The sequence below is a fragment of the Leptosomus discolor genome, chromosome 12, assembly GCF_034619465.1.
Source record: "Leptosomus discolor isolate bLepDis1 chromosome 12, bLepDis1.hap2, whole genome shotgun sequence".
NCBI classification, from domain to species: Eukaryota; Metazoa; Chordata; class Aves; order Leptosomiformes; family Leptosomidae; genus Leptosomus; species Leptosomus discolor.
In genome coordinates, this window is record NC_141402.1 from 4,454,542 (window position 1) to 4,480,684 (window position 26,143).

The 26,143-nt window shown below is 40.2% G+C and overlaps 1 protein-coding gene across 3 annotated transcripts in view; it reads left to right on the plus strand.

Moving 5' to 3' along the window:
• The window catches only part of ABCC8 (ATP binding cassette subfamily C member 8), a 77,912-nt gene extending 53,131 nt beyond the window's left edge, over nt 1-24,781 (plus strand). For all 3 annotated transcript variants that reach the window (XM_086472272.1, XM_086472273.1, XM_086472274.1), the window contains exons 22-39: nt 852-989; nt 3,435-3,560; nt 4,254-4,353; nt 4,966-5,213; nt 6,194-6,354; nt 7,431-7,500; nt 8,162-8,319; nt 9,523-9,615; nt 13,449-13,551; nt 14,953-15,066; nt 15,699-15,819; nt 16,025-16,155; nt 16,879-16,957; nt 17,860-17,968; nt 19,471-19,574; nt 20,368-20,501; nt 21,841-21,903; nt 24,644-24,781. In XM_086472272.1, coding sequence (XP_086328398.1) covers nt 852-989; nt 3,435-3,560; nt 4,254-4,353; nt 4,966-5,213; nt 6,194-6,354; nt 7,431-7,500; nt 8,162-8,319; nt 9,523-9,615; nt 13,449-13,551; nt 14,953-15,066; nt 15,699-15,819; nt 16,025-16,155; nt 16,879-16,957; nt 17,860-17,968; nt 19,471-19,574; nt 20,368-20,501; nt 21,841-21,903; nt 24,644-24,781 — 2,190 coding nt within the window. The remainder of the gene's footprint in view (nt 1-851; nt 990-3,434; nt 3,561-4,253; nt 4,354-4,965; nt 5,214-6,193; nt 6,355-7,430; nt 7,501-8,161; nt 8,320-9,522; nt 9,616-13,448; nt 13,552-14,952; nt 15,067-15,698; nt 15,820-16,024; nt 16,156-16,878; nt 16,958-17,859; nt 17,969-19,470; nt 19,575-20,367; nt 20,502-21,840; nt 21,904-24,643) is intronic.
• The last annotated feature ends 1,362 nt before the right edge of the window (nt 24,782-26,143 follow it).

A 26,143-nucleotide genomic window follows, 5' to 3' on the forward strand; every position in this document is an offset into this window, starting at 1 on the left:
GCTTATACCTCTCCCTAACTAAATGGTGGCAATGGTGTCACTCAGAAAGCAGAATTAATTCAAGTTCAGCCCTACTTTATCAGCAAACATCTGGAGAAAAGAAAACAAAATTTGACTTTTAGGAAGTCCTGGTTTTAGTGTAGTATAATAGTGTGAAATAATACTGAGTAAAACCTGTAGTCAGTATCACTAGTGCAAGCAGAAATACTAGATTTGTAATTCCATATGAATAGGATTAGGTAAGCAAGTCCCCCCCAAGATGGTACAGGTTAGCTTATGCCTAAATTAGTTGCGTATCATTCATTGATTCAATACAATAATCTAGGTCGTAAATCAAGCATCTGAGCAGAGTCATCAAATTGATCAGTATTTCCTCTTTTGTGATTCTTTGTTAATAGTTTTGATTTATGGATTAAAAAAAAAAAAGTAAGAAGGCAATTATGTACAAGGGAAAGAAAAATGTGCTCTTTGTCGCTGCCCCTGGAGCAGTTACGTCACATATGCCATAGACATACGTTGCTGCGTTGTCTTGAGTCGGACAGAAACAACGCGCTGCAGCCGTGCGGGCTGCGTCCCGTCTGCTGCGAGGAGCGGGGCCCAGAAGCCTCGCGAAGTCACGGCACTTGCGCAGCTGACGGTGCCGTGTGTCTGAGCACTCGCTGCAGAAAGGCGGTTCAAGGTTTGTTGTTATGCAGTCTAAGCAAGCCGTTCCTCAGAGCAGTTTTGATCTTCTGATGGCCTCTTGATTGTCTGAATTGATCTAACTGGTTTTACCGCTATTTCAAACCTGTCAGTTTCCTTAAATCCCGTCAGTGCTGGCTCCAAAAGCTGACCTCTTTTCCTCGTGCCAGGATGATCCGTTTTCTGCCCTGGATATCCACCTAAGTGACCATCTCATGCAAGAAGGGATCCTGAAAATGCTACGGGAAGATAAGCGGACCATTGTGCTCGTAACTCACAAGCTGCAGTACTTGCCCCATGCTGACTGGGTGAGAAAGCTCTTCCCGTTCTTTCTGAAGGGGCAAGAACGTGACGTGAATATGTCTTGCTGCAAACAAAGCTTTGCTTCATCCTTCCACCCAGTGGTAGTTTAGTGAGAAGAGACATAATGAAGATATTTTGAAAATCAGCCTGTGAGTTTGGGGTGCCATAATCTCGGACTTCCCACCTTAGAACACCTAAATAGGTTGCATCTTCGTAGAGCTGATACTTAATATTCTCATGAAAACAAGCTGCATTTAAAATACATTGGGTGTCCAAAACCATTAGTTATATTGGAAAATTTTGCCCATTTTTTTAATCTCAAAACAGTGAAATGTTTGAGTAACCTATTTGCCTTTGCTGGGATGTTAACTAGGAATTTGTCTGTGCTGTCACAGAAAAACATGTGTTTATGGATATTGAGGCACATGGATATATAAGGAAAAAAACAGTGGTCCCTTGTGGTTGGTACTAGTACGTAGTATCAAGATCAGCTTTACCCTTTGTACGTTGGCAAACTTTTAAGAAATGTGTAGTATTCGATCGTTTTGTTAGGTTTCTTTGTCCAATCTTGTAGTTTACGCAAAAAGATGAAGGTCTGCTTTCTGTAATAGTTTGCAATTGCGGATGTCAAAGATGAAGCAAGTCAAGTAGCATAAGGTGGTTTGGGGGTTTTGTGGGGGTTTGGTTTTTTGGGGGTTTTTTAGTTCATTATATCCTGCTGGCCTTGCATTTAGTTCTCCTAGGGTTATCCAGCTATAATATCACAGGTGGTCGTGCCCATGAGGATTGATGGCTGCAGTTCTGCCTCCTAGCAGGACTTCTGTCTCATTTGCAGCTTGCACAGACCGTAGCAGCAGTTACTCTGTCTCAAGAAATAATCGTATTTCAGCTGCTTTCTGTTCTTCATGTTGGCTTGCTATGAAGTCACAGATAGACATTAATCTTGTTCCGATCACGTTTTTGGTGGGCAGCACTTGTCCTTCATGGTGTCTGCTGTGACCTTATCCCTCAGTTGCACATCTTTAAGAATTACTACTGTTCTCAACCCAGTTCTGGTTTTCCAGTTAGTGTGTTCAGGATACAGGAATTTTCTGCTGCCTTTCCCTCCCCATGAGGTCCATCTTAGCTGCTGCTTTTTCACTTGTTATATTTGCAGGTTTTTGGATATGCACAGCTATGGCCTTATATCAGTACAATCTTTTTCATTTTCTTTATGAATGGCAGACCCATTTGTAGGTGTTTGTGTTTTATGAGATAGTCTATGAGAACTATTTTATTTTTATTATCTTCTAATTTGGTTTCAGTAGTGTTTTATGAAATATGCTGTTCCAAACAACCTATAGGACAGGAAGGACTAGTTAAGTTTATAATTAAAAAATATTTATGAAGAAATAGTTCAGTGGTTTTTTCCTAAGCACAGTTCTCGTTAAGCCTTAGCCAGTCTTACCCGATAGGGTGCAGCAGGAATATTTATTTTATTTTATTAAGGAATTTTAAATAAAAATATAATTTGGGTTACATGTGATGGCCCTCCTAAATCTTTGTAGCAAAACCCTCGGAAGAATTCAAGGTCCAGCCCAATTACAAGGTTTCCTGAATAAACTGGCCACAAAAAAGGTCCTTGTTTGCTTTATTTTTCCCTTTCCTCTGCTGTAAATTCTTAGCAATAAGTGGAACAAATACAGATAATTTCCCCCCAGTCCCCATAGAAATTCCTCGGTTTCCAGTGAGAGAGAGAAATAAATACTGCATTAACTATTTTCTAATGATGTCACATGCATTTACAATCCACACTCCTCATTTTCCAGTGCTCCTTGTCAGATCTAAAGTGAAGGTGGTTACAGTGTGTGTGTGATGTAGTTAACACTGATAGAAACCTGGAAACCACACCCTTCAGGCTTTGTCTGGCATCTATAATTTTTTTTTCAAACTGTGTCCACTATTTGTGCTTTTAAAAGCTTTAGGGATTCAGATTCCGCAGCTTTTCCTTATCAGGTCCATGATATCAAACAGACGGTGGAGCCAGCATGCTCATGTCTAATTGCACCAATGAGGGCAAAACATGCTGCGCACAGTGTGTTGCTAAAAGCCTTTTGCTTTTAGGAGGTAAGAGAACTCTCAAATCTTATCTTGCTAACGACTTGTATTTAGGAAGAGTAATGCACTCTCCTGTCTGCTGACAGGGACCCCATTCCTCTTCTTTCTTACTGAAAAGCAGCGTTCCTTTCTGAAAGCGTGAAGTGCAGGAAGCTTCTGGTTTTGCAGCATCTTAAATAAAGGCGATAGAGTCAAGAGATAACTTTGCTGTCTTTTTAGAAGACAGATTTTTTTCGCAGAAATATTCTTTATTTAAGAAAAGAGAAAATTCTGTCCAGGCACAGCAACACAGCTTTAAAATAAATAGAGATATGTGGCTATTTATCTCAGCACTTGTGTTTCTAACTTTTTAGATAATTGCAATGAAAGATGGTTACATCCAGAGAGAAGGAACACTCAAGGACATTCAGAAATCAGAGACTGAGCTATTTGAACACTGGAAGACGTTAATGAATCGACAAGACCAAGAGCTGGAGAAGGTTTTTGATGGGCGGGGCAATTGACATTTGCAAAAAATGGGATGTTTTGTTTTCTTAGGTTGAAAGCATTAGCAAGGATTGACGTGCTGTGTGTGATTTCTAACTTAGTATGAATGTAGTATTACTATTACCGTTATTATTTATCTATTAAGACAAATTCCTTCATCTGGACATCTCATACTGCCTTGATACTGTTGCCTCTGATCCACTCTTGATGGAAGCTCTATCAAAATATTCTTGTCTAAAGAATATTAAATTGGACCATTTTAGGAAAAGCATCAGTAATGTGCAATACTGACTGCTTCTATAAGTATGCTTGAATTCACTCATTGCATTGGGTAGAAGTTTTTCAGTTGTGCCTATATCAAGCTCTCTAAATCATTAACACATTTTGTCTTTAATACTATAACACAGGAAGAATGAGATGTCGATCGTAGTTCTTATTAATTCAGGGATATCTATCTAAGTTAAGATTCCAAGAGGGCTGGGATTGACAACCTGAAATTAGTGTCAGATATCTAATTTATGTCCTCTGGTTTTACACAGAGGTAGCAAATCAATCACAACTGCTGCAGTAAGATTCTCACTTTTCTTTTTCACTGATGTCCTGATTGGAAGCAAATTTTGTAACAGCTAGTAATTTTTTTTCTGTTAAGTCTCTGATTGAAAACACATGACCTTTCCCTTTTTTAGGAGACTATTATTGAAAGAAAAACTGTTCTAGAAAGAACAAATCTCCGGAGGACTATGTATTCCCGTGAAGCTCTGCTGAAAGATGATGAAGAGGATGAAGGTAAAAGGGCACCCTTTCAGCCCACTACCACTACATTACTCTTTCACAGCTAAACTATATTAGGAAGAATTAACATCATTCAGCTGGCAAGACAATAACAATTTTTCAGGTGGGTTGTGATTTGTAAGAGTGCTGTTTCCATTGATTTTACCTCTGGACTACAGTGTTTTCAAGCGTTCAGAAGTCATAGCTTCCTCCAAACTTTTGATGTTTTTTTCTTGCACTTGAACACGATTTGATAATGCAAGAGGAATAATAGTGAATAATTCATGCTGGATGAGCTTCAAACTTGTCCACAGCGAAGCACAGTTGTTTAAGTTTTTACATAGGAAAAAATTGCCATTCGTTTTTATCAAGCCAGCACTTTTAAATTGCAAAACCATGGCTGAAGCCGTTGATCACCCAGTGCTTCGGGTGTTTTGCAACTTTTTAGCACGCATTACTACAAACTTTATCAGGCTAGTACATGCATGCCTCAGCAGGTCACTTCACCTTAAAGCCGCTCTTTATCCTGTGCGGGAAGACCTGTTTTGTAGCGGCCACTTGCCAGTCCCCGGGGAAGGTGTGTGCGGGGAAGTCGATGGGGCTGTACTTTTTTCTTGCATGTTGCAGAAGAAGTAACAGAAAGTGATGATGAAGACAACCTGTCTTCGGTGCTGCATCAGAGAGCAAAGATGCCCTGGAGAGCCTGTGGCAAGTACCTCAGCGCAGCAGGAATCCTCCTTCTGCCGCTGCTGGTTCTGTCCCAGCTGCTGAAGCACACGGTCATGGTGGCCATCGACTACTGCCTGGCGCGCTGGACCTCGGATGCCATTTCTGGGAAGACAGAGCTAGAGCTGAAAAACTGCTCTCACTGTGAGGTACGCGACGCCTCGTTCACCTTCCTCTTATGATTGCACCCGTGGCGATCTCCCACTGCCAGCATCTGCTCCAAGATTTGGATGCCGTGTCCTATATTTCTAGTAATTAATCCACTCGGAGTATTTTGAAGGTTAATGCGTTTTCGGGTACACAGTGCAATAAAACTAACAGTTAAGTTTTATGCATTGTTTTTCTCCTTTTGCTAGATTTGTTCTATTTTCATCATCTAGCTGGTATGCCTAAACCTTGGTCTCTAAAGTAATTTTGATATCACAGTCGTTCTTTGTTTTTCCTGTACTGTTGCATTCTCACTGCCAGCAGGGATTTCGGGTTTTGTAACATGTGGGAAACATGGGGTTTACTTTTTTTTTTTTTTTTTTTTTTATGACAAGCACACTTTTTTGGTTGATCTTTGTGTGAATGAATTCCACAGTGTTACCTTGCAGGGTACTCTGTATGAATACAGCAGTAGTGGAGGGATTTTATTAGAACTGGGATTGTTTTCTTTATCAGGATTTAGTGCCTACAAATAATCCATATTAATATTGGGGAGCTGCATGTTGATTTCACGGGAGTCACGCTTTCATCTCTCAAAGATGCTTTATTATTGCTTTATTATTTCAAAACAGAAACTATTATGTTCTTTCCTATTCAAAAAATAGACCAAAACAACCAAGCCATTATAAGTGCTTTAAAGATGGTTTTCTTCTTCAGATCAAATTATCAAATATATCTTTTCAGGATTTTAATAGTATTCTATGATTAAAATTTCTGATTAATCTCTAATTTCCATGCAAACATTCCTCTCCAAAGGATAATAAATTGTGGTTTAAGATAGTTGAAAATCATTGGCAGTTTAATTTAGGGTGAAAAAAGGATTTACTTGTTTACATTTTTTCAGTCCTCTGTTTGTGTTTTTACAATAAATTTTAAATATAACTTACAGTGAATAATTTGTTACTTTTTCTTTGTTTCTTAGGATTTCAACCATTCTCAATATTCAAAAGTTTTCAGCATTCTCTGCTGTCTTGGGATTGTGTTATGTCTTGTCACATCAATAGCAGTGGAGTGGACTGGCTTGAAAGTCACCAAAAAGCTACACTCTTCTTTATTAAATAAAATTATTTTGGCTCCAATGAGGTATTCCTCTGATTGTAATACGAATTGTACGGTAGTCATTTTGTGTTCCTTACTTCAGGGCAGTCTTCTAAGCACAGTTTTTACTAAGAAGTGACTGTCAATCACTGTTTTTTTGATGTGTTATTGAAAATCACCAGGTATCAAACTACTGACCAGTTTTTGAAAATGGTGCCCAGGCTGCTCAAGTGCCTACACACTAGTCAGATGCCTCTCCTGCCTGATACTGACTTCAGACATTTACTTCCATGCATGTTTAATTTCTCTCTGCTGTTTTTAATTAGGGAGAAAACACAATTATTGATCGATGTGTTGTACAGTTCATTCATAGCGTGCATTGTAATCTTAATCACTGGAAATATTCACTGTCAGGCAGCGATTGTGCAAGCCTGTGAAAGATAATGAGCTTAGGCAAGTGTCATCACAGGCATCATTAGAGTACGCTGGGGTGCGCAGATACCGGGAAAGGCCTTTGTTGTCCTGCGTAAGTTTTCTTTCTAATGCGTGAAAGGAAAGTTGTGGCTTGATTCAAACCTGCAGCTGTTACTGAACGTTAGGAAGAATACCTTCTTATTTTTAAGCTAACTGTACTTCTCCCAGAAATCATGGAGAAATAATACACGTGGAAAACCTCAGATACTTTTTTTTAAAACTTTCTTTTTGTAGGTTAGAATTAGACTTCAGGTTCAATGTGACTTACAGAACAATTAACAGTTACAGAGCAATAATGAAGTTTGCTTTTTGCATGTGCAAATGTAAAGGAAAGGTCTTTTAATATTTTTCATGAATTGAAGAGGCTTCAAATTGCAAATCTGAAAGTGGGGTTTTTTTTGAATGTAATCATGTGATTTGCATACCTTAGGCAGCAGAGGGAGCTGAGGACGTGTTGCGTTACCTTCAGAATGGCCATTTTATTGGAAAGTTATGGTTATGTGGAAAAATGAGAAACACTACTGTGGTTGTCAGTTTATTTGCTCGTGTCCGTGATACAGTACCTAGCTTAAGAAAAACAAAAAACAAAGTGTAAAACTATTCTAGTATCAGTATTGTAATCTTTCCCATTCCTTGTCTCATTTTAGGTTTTTTGAAACAACACCTCTGGGAAGTATATTGAACAGATTTTCAGCTGACTGCAATACCATCGACCAGGTACTGAATAAATGTGTCCAAGCTGCCACGTTACCCTATCTTTCCCAGTCTGAAAGACTGCATTTTCATTTATTGTACACTCATTTAGATGAAGTTTACTGATGGGCTAGAATTTTGACTACTATATCAGTTTGCATCATGAGTTTCTACGTTCAGAATTAATTGCTCATCTTAAATGCACATTGAAAAATCATTTATTTGATCAAGATCCCCTGTATAGAAAGGGGAAGCGAAATTAGAACAGTGATTAAGAGGATCTGCTTTTTTTAAAAACACACTGACTTGGCATATATGAGCAAATTAAGTGAGAAAAAGGTAAATGCTGTTGGCCAAAATAGAAATGACAGAAACTCAAATTTATCAGTATTTACCTCCTATTGCACTGCCAGTTCATAGGATCGATGCAGACGCTGAAATCATCTGTTGCGTCCTATCTGACATGAGGATTGTGGTCCATGTGTGAAGCAGCCCCACAGAAATCCCTTCAGACTTTCCCCAAACCCAGCAGTCAATTCAAAAGCAGACCTGTATGTTTAGTGCTTCAAATCACTCAAAATTTTTTTTGCTTGTGTAAGTGGGAGAAAGGAAAATGAAATAATGCTGGTTTTAACTTGATAATTTATGCAAGGTTTTGTGTGCTTGTTCTTATTTACCTATACAGCACATCCCAGCTACCCTGGAGTGCTTGAGTCGCTCCACTTTGCTGTGTGTATCTGCTCTTGCTGTCATCTCATACGTCACACCGATGTTTCTTATTGCCCTGGTTCCCCTCGCAATCATGTGTTACTTCATCCAGAAGTACTTCCGAGTTGCATCACGGTAAGAGCATAAATGAGTATCATTCTGGCAATAGGAACAGCTTCTGCAGAGTGCGATGGAATGGCAGAATTGCAGTGCTGGGGAACTCCCTGTTTAAATTTGGTCCTGTCAAAGCCATGGCCCTGTCTGAAAGTGAGCCAAATCCAGTGCAAATGTGTCCGTTTACAAGTGCCTTTGTCTGCAGCTCTTCGAGCAGAACTTCTGGGAGGTATGAGCAGGGACTTTGGCCCTGATCAAAGTTTCTTAGAGTTCACAGGACACAAAAAAAACAGCTGGAATCTGTCGTCTCCAAAGGCTGTGTGCTGGGCACACCCAAGAAAATAAGGTGACAGAACAGGAAAACTATCCAGGTGGAAGAGGAAATCTGTAAAGCCAGGGAGAGGCTGGAGAGCGCAGTATAGCCATGGTGGTATTGCTGCCCATTAAGGAACCAACATGCACAAACATCCTCTGTCGTTCTGGGTGCCTTTTAGTTTTTAAAAAGTTGAAAAATTTTAGCCATATCTGTGGTTTTTCTTCTTCTAAGGTCATACAGCTTCCCTCCCAGCAGCATTCAAGAAGCATTTGCAGCAATGCTGCATTTATCCCTTCATGTATGCCTGGATCGAGAGGGAGTCCACAACCAATTTACTTCCTGCTGGAAGGAACTGAGACTAAATAGACCCCCCGTGTGCTTCCACTGATTTGGTGATGGAACGTGGAGAAGCACAACCTGATGATGAGTGTGGGCTCCCATTTACTCTACTGAGTGTATGAGCTGTACTGTTAGCTCAGTGAGAAGTTGTGCTGTCATCTGGGGCGGGAGAGGGGAGAGAGGGGAAGTTGCGATTTTGCCTTCTGCTTAACTCGAGCTCTTATTTGCAGTATCCCATTAAATGTGTATGCAGCATAGAGCCAGAATGGTGTTTAAATTAATAAAAAACTGAGTATAAGAAATAGGAATGTAGGCAAAACAAGGGAACACAGTGAAGGGAAAAGACACTTTCCGAACTCCAGCACTGTTTGTATTCAAATTTTAAAATAAAAATCCTCCTGGGTTCTTCGTCCCCTGCTCAGAGACATGCAGCGATGCCTTGCGATCTGTCTGAACACATACATAATTATTGTGGTGATACTGTCTTTCACTCCCTGGGCCTGTTTTGAGAGAGTAACTGCACAACAGAACTGGCTTTTTATAAAAATTCTTTTCATAACCCTCTCCAGGGACCTGCAACAGCTGGATGACAGCACTCAGCTACCATTACTCTCCCATTTTTCAGAGACTGTTGAAGGTCTTACCACCATCCGAGCCTTCAGGTATAGTTTTTTAAGAAACATACATTACCTCACTTTCGAATATCTGTCTCTGATTCTGTTCTGCAATTGTGCAGTTGTAAGTAATGGTTATTTGGATCACCTGGAAAATCCGGACTCCCCAAAACACTGGTAAGGCGCAACTCCAAAACACTGAAGAACTTTGAGCATTTTGCATGTGAAGGAGGTACTGTGGAAAAACAAGCCGCGTGTCAGCTGCCCTGCAGTAACTCCCCATACACTTGCATGCAAGCTGGAAAAAAAACCTTGTGGGCAAATGTGATTTAGGAAGCTAAATTAGCTTGCAATTACCACAGCACGCAGCGTGGCAGACTATGCGCTTGGACAGTCTCCATGGAACAACTAATATGCACCAACTTGTTATGCCAGAGCAATTTGTGTGTGAGTCGATGTCCTGATAAGATAAACTGTGCATGCTAGTGACTTCAGAGGGTACAGTAAGTTATTTTTCAGGTTGCTAGCCGAAAATGTGGTTGTTTATACTGATTTTGAAAATATACAAGCTGGAGACAGTCTTTCGTCGCCTGTTTTGGTTCGTGTTTCTGTCCACGTGAGCTCACAGGAGCAGCCCACGAATACCTGATAACGTGCCTGGGTTGTGTCTCTGTGTTACAAAAATGGCAGTCACATGGATACTGGTAGAGCTACCAGTAAAACTGCTGCGGGGAAAGCCAGCCGCTGTCCCTACACTAGTGCAATTCTCGCGTTTTCCCAGTTGACTCAAATGTGGTCAACTCTCTTCCACGCCCATCTCATCTAAACGTCTACACATTTTGTCGGTTAATTATTACTGTTACCGTTCTGTCTTTGAAACAGTAATGCTTATTGCTTCTAGCCTATAATTTTAATTTTATAATAGAAGTAATGCACAAAGTAACTTTTCTTAAACTATTCCAAATATGATATAAGTAGCTCAATGAAAGAACAACAAATTTAAGAGTTTGTTTCTTTTTGACTGAAGATAGCTTCCTGAAGAGTGGTAGAACAGCATAGATTTTCCGTTATTAATTACTGTTATTGGATATTTAATTCATTAAGTGCCAACAGTATTCCCTAGTTTGTAGCTATGTCTCTGTTCAGTCTAAGGAAATTCAATTTCTTTTTTAATTGTTGCTTTTCTCATTTATCCATACATCCATATCCTACTTCATTAAGAGGATCTTTAGAGTATTATGGCCGTATATTTTCAGGTGTTGATACAATAAATAATATTCAATGCCATCTGGCTAATATTTTGAGTCTTTTGGAGCATCTCTCTTGATTCTCGCTGTCACCCTGAAATGAATTCCTCTGTCAAAGAATTACGTTCGGTGCCTCCTTTTCTTAAATCCTGCAGCAATTGATGTGTGTCTGACCCAAACAGCCATGTGCTTTCAGTAAGTTCTGTGTTCCATCTGCCTGCCAGCCTCCTGCATCAGCTGGTGACCTCGCTATTTTTAGGACTGTGCAGCTTTTCAGCTGCCTAACATATTAGCAGGAGTGGAGTTTAGACTTGCTAGCTTGAGCATCCCTAAAAATAACACTAATTCAGGAATCCACTCATTAAGTTAGGAGGTGCCAGTTGTTCCTGGAGTGTCCTTACCCTTGGTAACTCTGCGTCCTGCACTTACTCAGAATGTATAAGGAAAGAAATGTACAAAATAATCCATGGGGAGATCAGAGAGACAGCTACTGCTGCGGCTATAAATACACCTTCAGCAGATGCCCTGGCCTGATTTATAGTTGGCTGTCTGGCACCTCAGATAGCGTTGGTGCTAAACAGTCAATAAAATGTAAATGTGAAGGCTTCTGCAAAGGCTGGTCTGTATGCTGAGAGACCTGGTAATCTGGGGACGCTTTCTGAAGAGAAATTCTGATGCTGCTGCAGTACTGCACCAGCAGTGGTAACTTTGTCTGCAGCCCCATTCCACGGGCATGTGCGTGACTGACTCAGGATGCATACCTCGCCTCTTCTCAGGCGGATCTGCACCACGTAATACCCCATGGTATAGAATATGAAGGTTAAGTGTGACTGAATTGGTTCCAGCAGCAGTCCAGCCATCTCTGCATGGTAGGGCCCTGAGGGTAGTTAGTCCTGAGGAAAGGCAGGGCTCGCTAGCTCTGACACTGCGTGACGCTAGCGCTGGCTTTCAGGAATGACCATGAGGCTGTGCAACCCCACCAACACGCTGGGAGCCAGCCCAGGCCGTTGTCCGCTGCACACAGCAGACATGGCTCTTATGTCCCGGCACGTTGGCTAAGTTGTGAACAGATAAATTATTTCCACAAAACGGCACTTACTACTTATCCTCAAAAGTATAAATGATTTATGTAAAGTTGTGACTTTGTTATACAGTACTCAGAAGAAGGATTAAGATAACTCTGCAGTAACAAATTTGAAAGCTTCTCTAAGCTATATGCTTCATACTTAATCGAAACATTGTCCTATCTTTCTCTCATATCGGTATAAGGAGAGCTGAGTTTATAAATAAGTAGTGCTTGCTGCAACCATAATAGCTAAGGACATAAATAGGGCAAAGTTTTATAGGGGGAGATTAGCAAGTTTATTAAACTTGCTCATGTAATAAAGGGGGGGAAAAGGCAAGCTTTGTGTGCCCAAACTAGATCTTTAGGCCTTCAAGTTTCTGTTACTACTGTGGAAAAGGCTTTTGTGCCAGACTTCTCCTTTATTATTAGACGTAATTATTGGTACCCTTTATTATTAACATCACATTAATTCACACCTATGCAAGTAAATACACCCAGCTAAAAGGGGTTACTGGCTGACTCACATGCTTGCCAAGACCCCAGTCTACATAGGTGTAGCAGGGAATCATCTTCTGTATCTGCTGAATTCAAGGCAGACTTCATTGATTCGGCTCTTCTGATGAGTGGGTGCAGATCCACTATAATAAACTGTAAACAGACCTATTTGACATTAATCTTGTTTTCTATTCTGTGGCTAATTCATTTTGGCGAGATGGGGGGGAACACGGTTCTTTCCAGGCTGTTACTTTTCACTGTGCTGTGTGCTTGGAATTTTGTTTTCCAAAGTGCTCTGTTTGTTTAGTGATAGGGACATGCTTATCTAACACTAGAGCTGATGTGACTGGAGGTACTTTGAATTTATACTTTATAAATGGTTACAATTTGAGGCACTTCAGTATTACAAATTTTAAAAGTTAAGCTTATATGATTAAGTGGGAAGAGGAACTGCATTCTGCTGCATTAATAATTCTTCTCACAAGTGCATGCATGTATTATTGTCTCACCCTGAGGGTGGTGAGACACTGGAAGAGGCTGCCTAAGTTGTGACTGCCCCCTCTCTGGCAGCGTTCAAGACCAGGTTGGATGGAGCCCTGAGAAACCTGGTCTAGTGGGAGGTGTCCCTGCCATGGCAGGGGGTTGGAACTAGATGGTCTTTGGGGTCCCTTCCAACCCAAACCGTTCTATGATTCTGTGATTTCTCACTCATGTATATTTTAATTCTTTTAGTTTCAGGTTTGTTTCTCTTAGAGTTACCATGTAATAAAATGCATTTAGAAAATGCCCAGTGTGACCCAGAAGTCCCAGATGGAGTTTCATCAGTGCAGTAACATCCATTTACTGCTGAAGATACTTTACGAATACAGTTTGCATGTGTCTTAATATAAGTCTGCAGATAATGTCACTCTGAATTATTGATAGGTTGATTTAGACCCTGTGTCAAGCTGCCCATGAGCATATAGCCCCAGAAATTAAATTTTATTTTTTGTTTTTCCAAGACCCCAAGGCCTGACTCTTTTTCTTTTTTTTTTCTTTTTTTTTTTTTCTTTTTTTTTTCTTTTTTTTTTTAGGTATGAAGCCAAATTTCGACAAAAACTTCTTGAATACACAGATTCCAACAACATCGCTTCCCTTTTCCTTACAGCTGCCAATCGCTGGCTGGAAGTCCGCATGGCAAGTACAGTATTTTTGTCTATACACAATGAATTTATTTGAGTTCATTCCAAGCAATCTGATGAGGCATCCAGCAGTTACCCAATTTCGAGGCTATACCTTTACCCTTTATATCTGTATCTCCCTATCTGTAATGAACACGTGCCCAACCCATCCTGGAAACTGAATGGAGTATGAATTTTCCCCATAGCCTGCAGCTGTTTCTCCAAGACAAGAATAGTTTTTATAGGTCACATTGACCCTCTGCGCGTGAAGAGTGATCAGAGCTGGTCAAGCCGCGCTGCCAGCCAGGATTGCCTTTATGGGACCGTTGGTCAGTGTTAGCACGCCTTTGCCTTGTGGCTCCCCGGGAACATTTCAGCATCTTGGAAGCTCTCTTCGTAAGCAGAAGGGTGTGGCCAGGTTTATGCCTGTTTTGGGTCATCTGAAAAATGCCAAAGATATTCAGGTGCCTGTTTCCTTACAGTGCTCAGTAAGGTCACCTGGGATGAGAAATTATTTATTAAAAATAATTCCTTAAGAAACAAATCAAGGAATCTTATGTTCTAGATGGTGATATTTGTCTCAGGCTTTGTTAGATACAGGTGTAGTACTGCTGTTATGGTAACATGGGCTCCTTTTATATGTGCTAAGTTTTATTTCTTGTCACATTCTATATTTCCATTTTGGACTCCATTTTAGCTGGTACCTTTTGCTACTTAAATTCAGATACTGAGTATGACTTAAAATGTTATAACCCTTTTATAGGGTCAGTCCTAGACCGTTTGGAGTCCCTGATTCTGATCGATGCCTATATCACTAAACAGTACATACATAGATGAGTGACAGTTTCCCTCCTACACAGTTCACCTTTAGTCTGTTACAAAATTTTACTCAAAGACTTGTCTGTGGGAAGTCAAATCTCACGATTTAAATTAAAGCAGCAAAAGCCCATCATGGCTGGACACAGGCCAACTAATAGATACATGCTGTGCAAGAACATTATTTTTTTGAACAAATACGGATGGCAGCCACTCAGCAGCAAGAGCAGTGCCTCCCAGCAGTTCATCATCAGCCACAGAGAGGACCCGCTCACAGACTGGATCACACGAGCATTTCCCTCCTGCCCCAGGTAACATCAGCTGCATGGTTTCAGCCGCCCCCATTACATGCTTAAGGTATCTGTGTTGACTTCTCCAGGAGTACTGGCACAACTCCTGCGTACAACAGCATTTCCAAACAGCACGGCCACGCTAAAGACAATGAGAATGAATTCCTAGGCAGGGTCTGTATGGAGTTATATGGTGTTTTCTGCCTGTATTTTAGACTGTGCGGTGGGTTTGTTGTTTGGTATGCAAAGTTATGAGAATGTTTTAATAATTTGTAGACTTACAGTGATGGAGCTTATTCATATTCCTTCAGGAGTACATTGGAGCATGTGTGGTACTCATAGCAGCTGTCACTTCTATTACCAGTTGCCTGTATAGTAAACTCTCTTCAGGACTTGTAGGCTTGGGACTAACCTATGCTCTTATGGTAAGAATTTCAGGATCCTTTTTGTCTGTCCCAAATGTTTTTTTATAATTCTTCAGGACACAAAGATGAACAGGAAGATTGAAGGTGTCTGTACATCTACAGTGGGTACTGTAACATCACTGAGACCATGTGTTAACTTCAGTTCACATTCAGTGGTTGACATATTTGAGTGTATGCTTTCTTCAGTTTTTAGGTAAAATACTCATTGAAGTTGAAGTTCAAATATGTCAACAAAACATGCCAAGTTGCATCATGTTTTTTAATATTGTCTTCCATTGTGAAGATTTTTTTCAGTGCATCAGTTGTAATTATGCCCTAGTACATTGCTCTAGACAGTCAAACCTTAATTTACCAAGATGATGTCTTTTCACCTGTCTTTGCTGGTCCTCTCCCTCTTTCGTGTTGGTGTAGATCAGATCTCCATAGTACCAAAGTACCTGTGCGCTGCAGTTAGGAAATTTAACCTTTAGTCATTGTTGTCACCCTGTTGATGTGTACCATAGAGTTTGTTCACAGCTTCAGCTTAGTAAGTCCCAACAAGCGTTACTATGGAGGAGTATAAACTGCACGCTGGTGGAATGTTGCAAACTACTAAGAATCTGGAATTTAGTAGTGTATTTGTTTTACACCAGGTGTCTAACTATCTGAATTGGATGGTTCGTAACCTGGCTGACATGGAGATCCAGCTGGGTGCAGTGAAAAGAATCAATGGCCTTCTCAAAACAGAAGCTGAAAATTATGAAGGGCTCCTTTGTAAGTGTAGTTTTGTGCAGCATGCAGAAAGAGCTTGCTGAAATTTTAATGATTTTGCCATTTATTACCATGAAAAACATAGTAAACCACTTAATGAGCTGGTTAATTTATTATGAGAATGTTGATTTTTTGTTTGTTTGTTTGTTTGTTTTGTTTTGTTTGTTTGGGTGGTGGTGGTTTTTTTTCCCTTGTGCTCCTGGTACAGCTTCCTCACAGATTCCCCAGAACTGGCCAGACAGAGGGGAGATCCAAATCCAGAACCTCAGTGTCCGATATGACAGCAACTTAAAGCCAGTGCTAAAGCATGTCAATGCCCACATCTCTCCGGGACAAAAGGTAAAGAACTGCAGTGACTCAGAGAAGCTCTGCAGACTAGCATGTCATAGAAAGCACGAAGTTGAAAAAGCATACCACAGTGTGTTTTGGTGACTGAATTACAGAATGTTTTCTCTAAAAGAATGCAGTGTACTGGAAAGGAGCCTGTGGGTTTTTTTAGTTTGGTGTGTTTAGGCATATGTTAGACTGAGAAGGCAGAACTACACACAGTATCTCAGTATCCCAGCGCCCTGCTGTCAGCACTCAGTGCCAAAAGAAGCAACAGTGACCCTTTACTGTGTCAGACCTAGTTTCCCTCATTCCCATGTGGCTCTCTTGCCTTTATTGCTATTGTTTCTCTTCTGCTTCATCACGTCGCTTTTCTCCCTGTTGTTTTTCTTCTCCTGAGTCCTGTTTACCTGTGTCCTTCCTGCTAACCAAGGCCACCTCAGGATCCTAACTTTTGCCCGCAGCACAGGCTGGCCATGGTTCTGCTCCTCTGTGTCACTCTCCTATTGTTCCTGTAGATAGGACTGGCCTTGATTTATCCCTAAATGCTCAGACCCTAAAGGCAAAGAGTGAACTTCGAGACTCTGTTGGGGCAGTTCAGTGTGACTGTGCTGTCAGGAGGGACATGGGGATCATGTGGATCAGAACAGCTCCTCCATCCACTCGTCTTAAGAGTCAAGTACAGACATTATCCGTTTCTGCTCACCTTACGTTCATCTGCTTTCTGTGTCACAGATTGGGATCTGCGGCCGAACAGGCAGTGGAAAGTCCTCCTTCTCTCTTGCATTTTTCAGAATGGTCGACACTTTCGAGGGTAAGTATGCTTTTTCATATCAGCCAAGCTTAGCTCCTGAAGGTGCTTCCCTAACAGCATCAGCTTCGAAATGTGATTTTTGAATCTGCAGAACACGCTCTCTGGCCTTGCTTAAATGTGCTATCACCTGTCACCTAACAGCTCTGCTATTGATAAGCTGGATCAATAAAAGTTCTACTTGACAGAAGCAAAAGTCCTTTTGTGCTGTGTAATCCCAACAGTAGGAGCAAGCCATAAAAGGGGAAGGTGTTCAAGTACAATGAAGGATCCACGCACATGGCACTGATGGGACCCGCTGGGCCCAGAAAACTCAGCAACTGGGGATTGTGGTTTGGCCTGCTGCCTGGCAATTTCCTGCCATATTTCCTACTGTGTGTGCCATGTCCATGTACCTCATGGAGTGTCTTCCCTTGCATCTCAAAAAAAATTTTAGCCTCAGTTTCCCAGCTGCATCGCCCACAGATGTGGGTAAATTGTTCAAACACACACAAACTGTTCTTATGCAGAGCCAGACAGTTCCACTTGGAGGTAAAATTTGTAAGTGTTCAATAGTAATTTGGCTTTCTGAAGCGCTTCTTCCCCCTGGTAACTAGTCCCTGGTTGAAGTAACCTCTTACCCTGTTGTTTGACAGATGTTTATAATCATCAAGCAGGTAAGTAGTGTGTCTGATCGTTCACAAAATATTACAGGTATACTTCATGTTCTTCCAGCTGAGGCTTGGTCTCAAGACAATTGTACTTGCTGCTTAACCAAAGCTTGTTTCGTTAGTGAATCAGGGGATATGCAATTCAAGGCCTGTTCCTGCGGTTCTGTATTGCAAGCTGAAAGTGAGCCGTGTCTTTGCCAGCAGCTGTGTGGCGTGATAAACAGTCTAGCAGACTATCCATTTTCTTTTGAATAGGAAGGATTATCATTGATGGTATAGATATCGCTAAGCTCCCCTTACAGACGTTGAGATCCAGGCTGTCAATCATTCTCCAAGATCCTATTTTATTCAGTGGAACAATCCGGTAAGGATTAAGCACCAGCAATAAAAAACATATAATGACTTATATGCCATTATGTATTATAATTATATCATATAATGACTTTTACAGAATTGCTGATAGCAAACAGTTCAAGTCTGGTCTCCTCAGTTGGAGCAGGGAGGATCACTGCCTTCTGTCTGTGCTTTTTACCCACCCCTGCCAGACGGCACCTTCCCAGTGCCCAGTCAGCATGCTGTTGGCAGAAGGCATCCCATGCCTGGGAAGAAGGGAAAGTCACTATTTATTCCTCCAGGATAGAGTTATCAGTTTCGCTTGCTGATCAAATACCCATAACCACCCAGCACTTCTTGAAACCTTCTTTCTCCTACATCTGTTTTCATCTGTCTGCCTTAAAAATGAGATGGAAAAGATGCAGACTAAAAATTAATGTGGAAAAAGAGGAAGCAATAGAATAATATGAGAAGTACTGGGGGAGGTCTGGGGTATTTTATCCTGGAGCCTCTATCCATGTTGCTCTTCTACTCTTCTTCCCCCTTTCTGGAGGGGGAATGACACGGTAGAAACAGTGGCAAAAAGCTCCAGACTTTCAAGCAAATGTCCTTCCCTATGTCAGTGGCATTTACCTTAGAGAGGAACAGTACAATCCTGAGCTCAGAGTTACATCACCTGCAGTTACAGTTTCCACATTAAAGTCATTAGAGTTGGCTGAAAATTATACAGGCTTCTGTGGTTTGCTGACTCCACACTAGAAGATCCTAAGACTATCTCCTGAACTTCCCTGAATAGAGCAGGATTCATTCATATCAGAAGATGAGGTGACTGTATATCTTTGTTTTATTAATTAACCTGTTACAAAATTGATTTAGGCCAGTATCAGTCATTCACAGCGCATACAGTAGGCATAAAAAGTAAAAATAAAAAGTGTTATATACCATTGAATCTTTTATTTCTGATTATCATTCTGTTTATTAATATGATACAAGATTCATTTTTGTTGCTATAATTTCTGGGCCACGGCAAGCTAAAATAACGTTCGTCTGTTCATAAATCCAAGATTCATTACATTTCATAATTCAGTATGAAGCTTTATTGTTCTGTTTAGCATTTCTATAGCAGTGAAGAACAGAGACATCGATTTAAAAGGAGAGGTGGTAGAATTTTAGCCTTTGTTAAAAAATGAATGTTAATTTAAAGAGATTATATTCACAGCTTTTTCTAGTAAAACATGAGAATTTCTTTAATCAGAACAAGATAAATTCTAAAACCACAAAGATATCTGCAAAACAGAAAGCTTTTCCTGTTCTGCTCAACTGCAAGAGTCAAATTTTTTTCTTAATCACATTGGTATAAATGTTGACCAAGTCTGCAAAATTCAGTGGATTTGTACCAATGATAGATCAGAATCAGGCCCAGATCTTTAGCGTATCATTGTGATTATTTGCAAGTTTCTGAGCACACTGAAAGAAGAAATACATTGCAGGAGTTAATATTGACTGATATTCTTGAATTGCACATAACTGTAGGTTTAACTTGGACCCTGAGAAGAAGTGCACTGACAGCATGCTGTGGGAAGCATTGGAAATAGCACAGCTCAAACATGTGGTGAAAGCACTCCCTGGGGGCCTAGGTAATAAGACTTTCTTCTTGAGAAGATTGCTTCCAGTGTTCACAACATGCCTGCTCCACATTTACTATTTATTAAAAAAGTAGATGCTGAAGAAAAAGCTTTTTAGGTTTATGGAAGATGCTGAAAAGTTGCTTGCCTGCAGGCAAAGGCCCTATATCCATCCAGCTCCCTTACCAACGGCACCTGTGGGGCAGAATGCTGTTTTATTCAAATCAATGGTAAAATTATTATTCTATTTCAGTATGTCTTCATTATGAAGCATTGAGGTTTATGGGTCTTCTGAGTTCAAACAAGGTGTCAACAAGACAGATGTTATCTAGAATATGTTCTGTTGTATTTTCCAGTAGTCTTGTCCAGGGAGGAAGCTTTCAGACGCTTAAAGGTGTGAGTCATTTGGCCATGCAAAAAAAAAAAAACCGCAAACAAAAACTAACTTAAAAATGGTGAGTTGTACAGCCTTAGGTTAAAGAAATGGTGGATGCCACTTTGACAGGGGGATGCAGTGTCCTAGACTGCACAAGTTCCAGAGAAATCCACTCTTAAACATCCTTAGCTACTTTGATGTCTAATAGATTTAAAGAATATCATGAGACAGAAGTACTGGTTGCTTTGAGCAATGGAAATAAACAAGCAAAATTGGATCCCCAGCAGCTGTAGACCTAGGAGATGTTGCTTTGAAAATCTTTGTGCTGAAAGTGAGTCGTCATTTTTCAAGCATATGCTCTACTCTGATCTGACCCTCTCATGCACCCCCTGACCCCCGCAATTACTGGTGTTGCTGTGTCATTTCCAGATGCTATAGTCACAGAAGGGGGTGAAAACTTTAGCCAGGGCCAAAGACAGCTGTTCTGCCTAGCAAGGGCTTTCGTGCGGAAGACGAGCATCTTCATCATGGATGAAGCCACAGCATCTATTGACATGGCAACAGTGAGTTTGGAGTGTTTCTGATTTCTTGTTTTCCTTAAGGGGGAGACAACTGCTAATATGGGAAGAAGAAGGTGGAAAGTAATTCTGTCTGCTCTGTAATATGCTTACACCATATTTAGTGCAGAATGTTTACAAGTCCAGGTAGTTGTGAGTCATTGCTAACTAATCTAAAGAGCTTTTAAATCATTTTACTGGGGGTTTAATAGTTATCCCAGCATTGCTTGCATTAGAAAAATGAAGCATGTTCTTTTCATTGGCAGTTTGTTTTCCTAAAGTAAACAAAGCTTTGGAAGGTCAACTGGGATGGTCAGTGAAGGGTAAATTGTCAAGCAGACGGATTTCCACAGCATGGTGGACAGGACAAGTCAGGAAGTTAGAAGGCTTGAAAGTACTTTCAAGGACACAAACAAAGATGTAGAAAAGACATACTGGATTATTGCATTAATTGCCTCAAATTGCTTGACAGAGGATAAACCACACAATAATAGTGCACTGACTGGATTTTAGCCAAATAGAACAGTACATTCTTAGGAATTTTTTTTCCTCTGCTATGTTGTTATGGCAAATGTTTCAGTCCTCATAATTATTCCATGAGTAAAGAATATAATTGGAGGGATTTATTGTAACAGCTACATGGTTTAGTTATATAAAATGTTAAGTTGGGAATTAGACTGCACACAGCCCAGTTAAAACACATTTTTAATTTTGATGCATTGAGGATCTAATTCCTCCCTTGAAATACATGTCTAGAGAACAGATAGTAGCAAATAAAGGTATCTGCTAGTGCCATTTCTAGGCAGAGTTTGGTACAGAACAACATGTTTCCTAAATGACAAAGGATGAGTACTTGTTGAGTGAGAACTATGTATGTTAAGAACATCTTAAATATCATCTCCACTGTTAAATATGCCAGGTACAGCACCCTCCCTTGCTTATCCCTGCCACCCCTTGGTGTTAGATGTCCCCAGCGTGCTGGGACATTCCTGGGCTTTCAGCAGGGTGAAGAATGCACAGCAGAGGCGCCAGCCTGGCAGCACCCTGAATTCACCTTTGTTTTCCTCGCTGTGAAACCGAGGTCAGGACAGCAGGGGTTTTGGGGCCAGAGCACAGCTTTCGTGGGCACTGAAGCCCAGAGGCAGTGGGGGTGACAGGAGCAAGCAGGGATGTCTAACAGCAGACCAGGCTCTGACTTAGTTCTGACGTGTCATTTTTCACTTCTGCAATGAAGGATCAATAAAAGCATGGAATAATCAGTGGTTACTTAAGCCTTCTTAGTGTCTCTGTGTCTGTCATGTAACTTCTGTTCTTTGAAAAGCAACAAGTGGTTTTCGTTACACAGGAGAACATACTCCAGAAGGTCGTCATGACTGCGTTTGCTGACCGCACCGTGGTTACAATAGCAGTAAGTACAGCCTCTGCCGCCGTACTAAGGCCAGCAAGAATCAGAAATGCCACATTAGTCAGTTCTTGTCGATGTTAATCAATGTGTGCATTTGGCCATTATTCTTTTTTTTTTTTTAAAGTGATGTTTAAGTGTAAACTTTCTTTTCCATTTTAAACTACTTTAAAAAACTTTCTTATTTAAATACATAACAGCTTCTTAAACATGTTGTGTGATGCTAAGTCTGATTGCCTGTAATGGCGTGTAATTTAAGTGTGTGGTCTATTTTGTGTTACCCATTTCAGGCTAATTTAAAATATAATACAACTTTGACTACTGTGAAATCTAAGAATAAGTTTCATCAAGCTACAACAATCATTTAACTAAGAACAAGTAAAATTGAGTAATAGCTCTGCCACTGGATAAAGCAATTATGTTTCAGAATTTAAACAAATAAATTATTAGAATCACACTAACTTTTAAAAACAAACATTCCATCGCTGTTGACAGTGATTGAATTTAAGTTAGCATATTCTTGAAGTGATTATACAAAGATCTCTAGTATCTATAAAAAAACTGTTTATCAAAGAGATTTGACCTGCATCAAAGCAGTTGGCTCAACAGATATGTCAGAAGCAATACATATCTTTCAGTCCTCTATTTTCTAAAAATACACATATTTCAGGGAGATGAAATAAAGTCATTATGCTTCATTAACATTTAAAAATGAAATACAAGCCAAGAAATCTTACAGCATCTTTTTATTTTCACTTAGCAAATGTATGATTTATCTTACCATATCCATTCAGTGTGTCATTATGAAAAAATCATGGAATCATAAGCATGAAATTTCCAGATTTCTCAGCATGAAAGTTTGGAGTTGCACTGCATTTTGCATTTATCTGTCTTTTTCAGTTTGTATGGAGATAGGCTGGGAAAGTTTATTTGTGTTTCACTCTCTTAGTGTTCAAAAAACCCCAGCATTTTGGAATAAACTTACTTTGACTGGTTTTACTTCCAAATGTAGATGTGGTTTACAGCAGGGGGGGTTGCATTCAAAATGTAGTAGAAACATAATGTGGGGGGTTCAGGTAGTGGTTTGGTTTTTTGTTTGGGGTTGTTTGGGTTTTCGTGGTTGTTTTTTTTTTCAGAGAAAGCCATATATACCTAATTTGTGCTTATGAAGAATAGGAAGAATATAGTATTGGGCCTATATTATCATCTGCATTATTTGACCAGGCTGGCAGCACTGGTGGTATTCTACTGAAAGAGATCAGACCACAAGGGCAGCAAGTACAACTGGAATGTGATATTTCAGTCCCTTCCCCCTGCCTGTGGACTGGATGAACGTCACAGGACTGCAGCGGAGATGAGCTTTGTAGATGCCATCAGTGATTATTTTATGGCACATCTGGCTAGGAAGCCACAGAAGGAAATACAAAAGTTATTTTGGTACTGGGGGTGCCCAAGATCTGATTAGGATCCTTATGGGTGAAGAGCAAGTGTGTAATAAGGACCACAGTGTTCTGAGATCAAATATTCCTGCAGGAGTAATGCAGACCCAAAAAATCCAATGCAGTTACACTCAACTTTGAAAAGCAGAATTCTGTAAAAATGAGGCAGCTTGCTAAAAACCCAAAAATAAATGGGGAGGAAAAAAAAAGCTAAAAGAGAAAGCAAAGAAAATTGAATCTGACAGATCATGGAAATTACTGAAGGATTTTCTTCAAAAATTCCAGAGCCAATGCACGTTATTTATTAAGAAAGGATTGAGTAAGGATAGAAAGAAGCTGGTATGGCTAAACAAATAAAACAGGCTATTAGAAACAAGGCGGCATTCTTGTAAAGGCTGAACTCATAGCCAATAAAGAGAACAGAAATGATCATAAGTTCTGGCATGTTACATGTAGGGCTTACAAGGAAAAGGGTAGAGAACGAAGAAGAAAGCATCCTGCCACTATATAAACCCAGGGTTTGGACATACCTTGAATACTGTGTGTGCAGTTTCAGTCTCCTCATCCCCATAATGACACATTACAACTGAAAACTGTTGAGGAGCACAAGGATGATTGGAGGTGTGGAACTGCTGCTTAAGGGGAGCAGCTGAGTAGGCTGGGCTGCTTCTGCCTGGAAGAAGGACCATGGCAGGACATGGGAGAGGTGTCTGCAAAATCATGCATCAGAGTCATCAGATTAAGCTCTGAGCAGCAAGGCCCAGAGTATACAAGAGGGGTTACTTGTTCATGCAGTGGGGAGCAGGCCTGGAAAAATCTTTTTCCAAAGGATGTGAATGCAAAACGTTGATGAAAGCTCAAGAGAAGACATGGGCAAGGTCTTAGAAGACATAGCTGTTCAGTTTTACAAGCAGGTAAAGCACACCAAGCTTGGGAACCCCCCTGATCTAGCTGTAGCCCAGGACTGGGAGAGTACTGTCATGCAGTACCACACTCGTGTGCCCTGTTCCCACTCTTCCTGGCTACCTTCCTGTGGCAGGACTGCGGGCTAGGGACATCGTCATCTGAACTCATACGACTCTTCATACTCAAGTACCTGTGTGCAATTTAGGTGCTTGAATATCTGTGTGGCTCTTGGTCTGTGTATTTATCTGCTGTATTTGCACAGTAGATTAGGATGAGAAGTAGGATTAGTGGCCTTCATCAAACTTGAAATTGTCAGGAAAATTAATTTCTGGAAGTCTGTCTTATCCTGGAGTATATTTGATAGATACACTGAACTGGCGTTTTGTTTATTTGTTTTTCAGCACCGTGTGCACACGATCCTCAATGCAGATTTGGTTATTGTAATGAAGAGAGGGGTTATTCTGGAATATGACAAGCCTGAGGTTCTGCTAGAACAGGAAGACAGTGTCTTTGCTTCTTTTGTACAAGCGGATAAGTAATAAAAATTAACGAAGCATTTTAAACTACAATTGTATTATTTTCTAAAAATGTAAAATCCTGTAAATAAATATTATTTCATAGTAAACGGAGGTTTTCCTTTTTTAATAAAATGAGCCATTTCTCTCCATCTGAAGCATGAATGAAATTATCCATGTACTTTCCTTTTTTGTATACTACTACTCTTTATTTACTACCAAAGAATTATGAAATATAGTTGAAAACAACTACATGAGTGAAATAGACAGGACTCACATCAAACATAGCCAGCATGGAGTTTTTATCTAACTCTTAAACATCTTCTGTCATTTTATTAACGTGTTGTTTTTATGTATCATAGCCCTACTGTAGATAACACTCATGATGGACTAAACACAGAAGGATAAATTATATACCAAAGGAATTTCTCAAAAGCTTGTATCTCTTCTAATCATATGACTCTGTAAAGCTTTAATATCTAAATATAAAATCTATAAAACTTTTTTCATACTGTGGTTTATTGATAGTCTCTTGGTCTCTCCTTTAATACCTTTTAGAAATTAATCCTTTAGTCTTTCTTAGGCTCCCTCACCTCTACCCCCGTTGAATCATATGATACAGGTTCCAAACATGACTGAGCCAGACCCCCTCCCAAACTGTGAGGAAGCTAAGAGGAAGCCGGTTGTGATAAAATATCAGCATTTAATGCAGACAGTTTCCAGACCAGTACAGACGTACCAATTCATCTGGAAATTACCCCTCCAAATCTGGTTGGTAAATAAACAGCATTAAACCTTTCACTGTAGCTCAGAGCCATGAGAGCTTGACTCACCATCACATATTTTACCCACTGTCACACTGTTCGTATACTCACTGTGATCTTCACCAATAAATTACATGTACTTATTAAGATAACTTATAACCACTAAAATTATCCTAACTTAGCTGCATTTAACCCTGCCCTATTGATTCTGTGTGACAATCATGGCAGGATTTACTAATTGCTAAGGGATTAGAAGGTCAATGACCCAATGGAAGGCTACAATGAATTTTTCACTGTTACTCTTTTTCTATCACCTTCAGCTTTAGATCCATTTTTGTCCTCGTGCCCTTTTTGAAGAATTCCTAGCTCTTGGGAAAACTCTTTTCTCTTGTTTTAATCTCTTTAGTCTGCTCAGTTAATTTGGTATCTGTTTTTTTGAAAGCTTTATTTTCTAGAAAAAGTCGTTTCTGTGTTCTCATGGGATATGTGGTACTTTTAATGCATTGCAGAGAACAAGGAAAACTGAAGAACTGTTGTTGCTCTATGAGTGGTGTTATGGGTTCCATAGCGGAGTATTTTCAGGATCTGCCTGCTATTATTTGTGCAATACCTAAGGGCATTA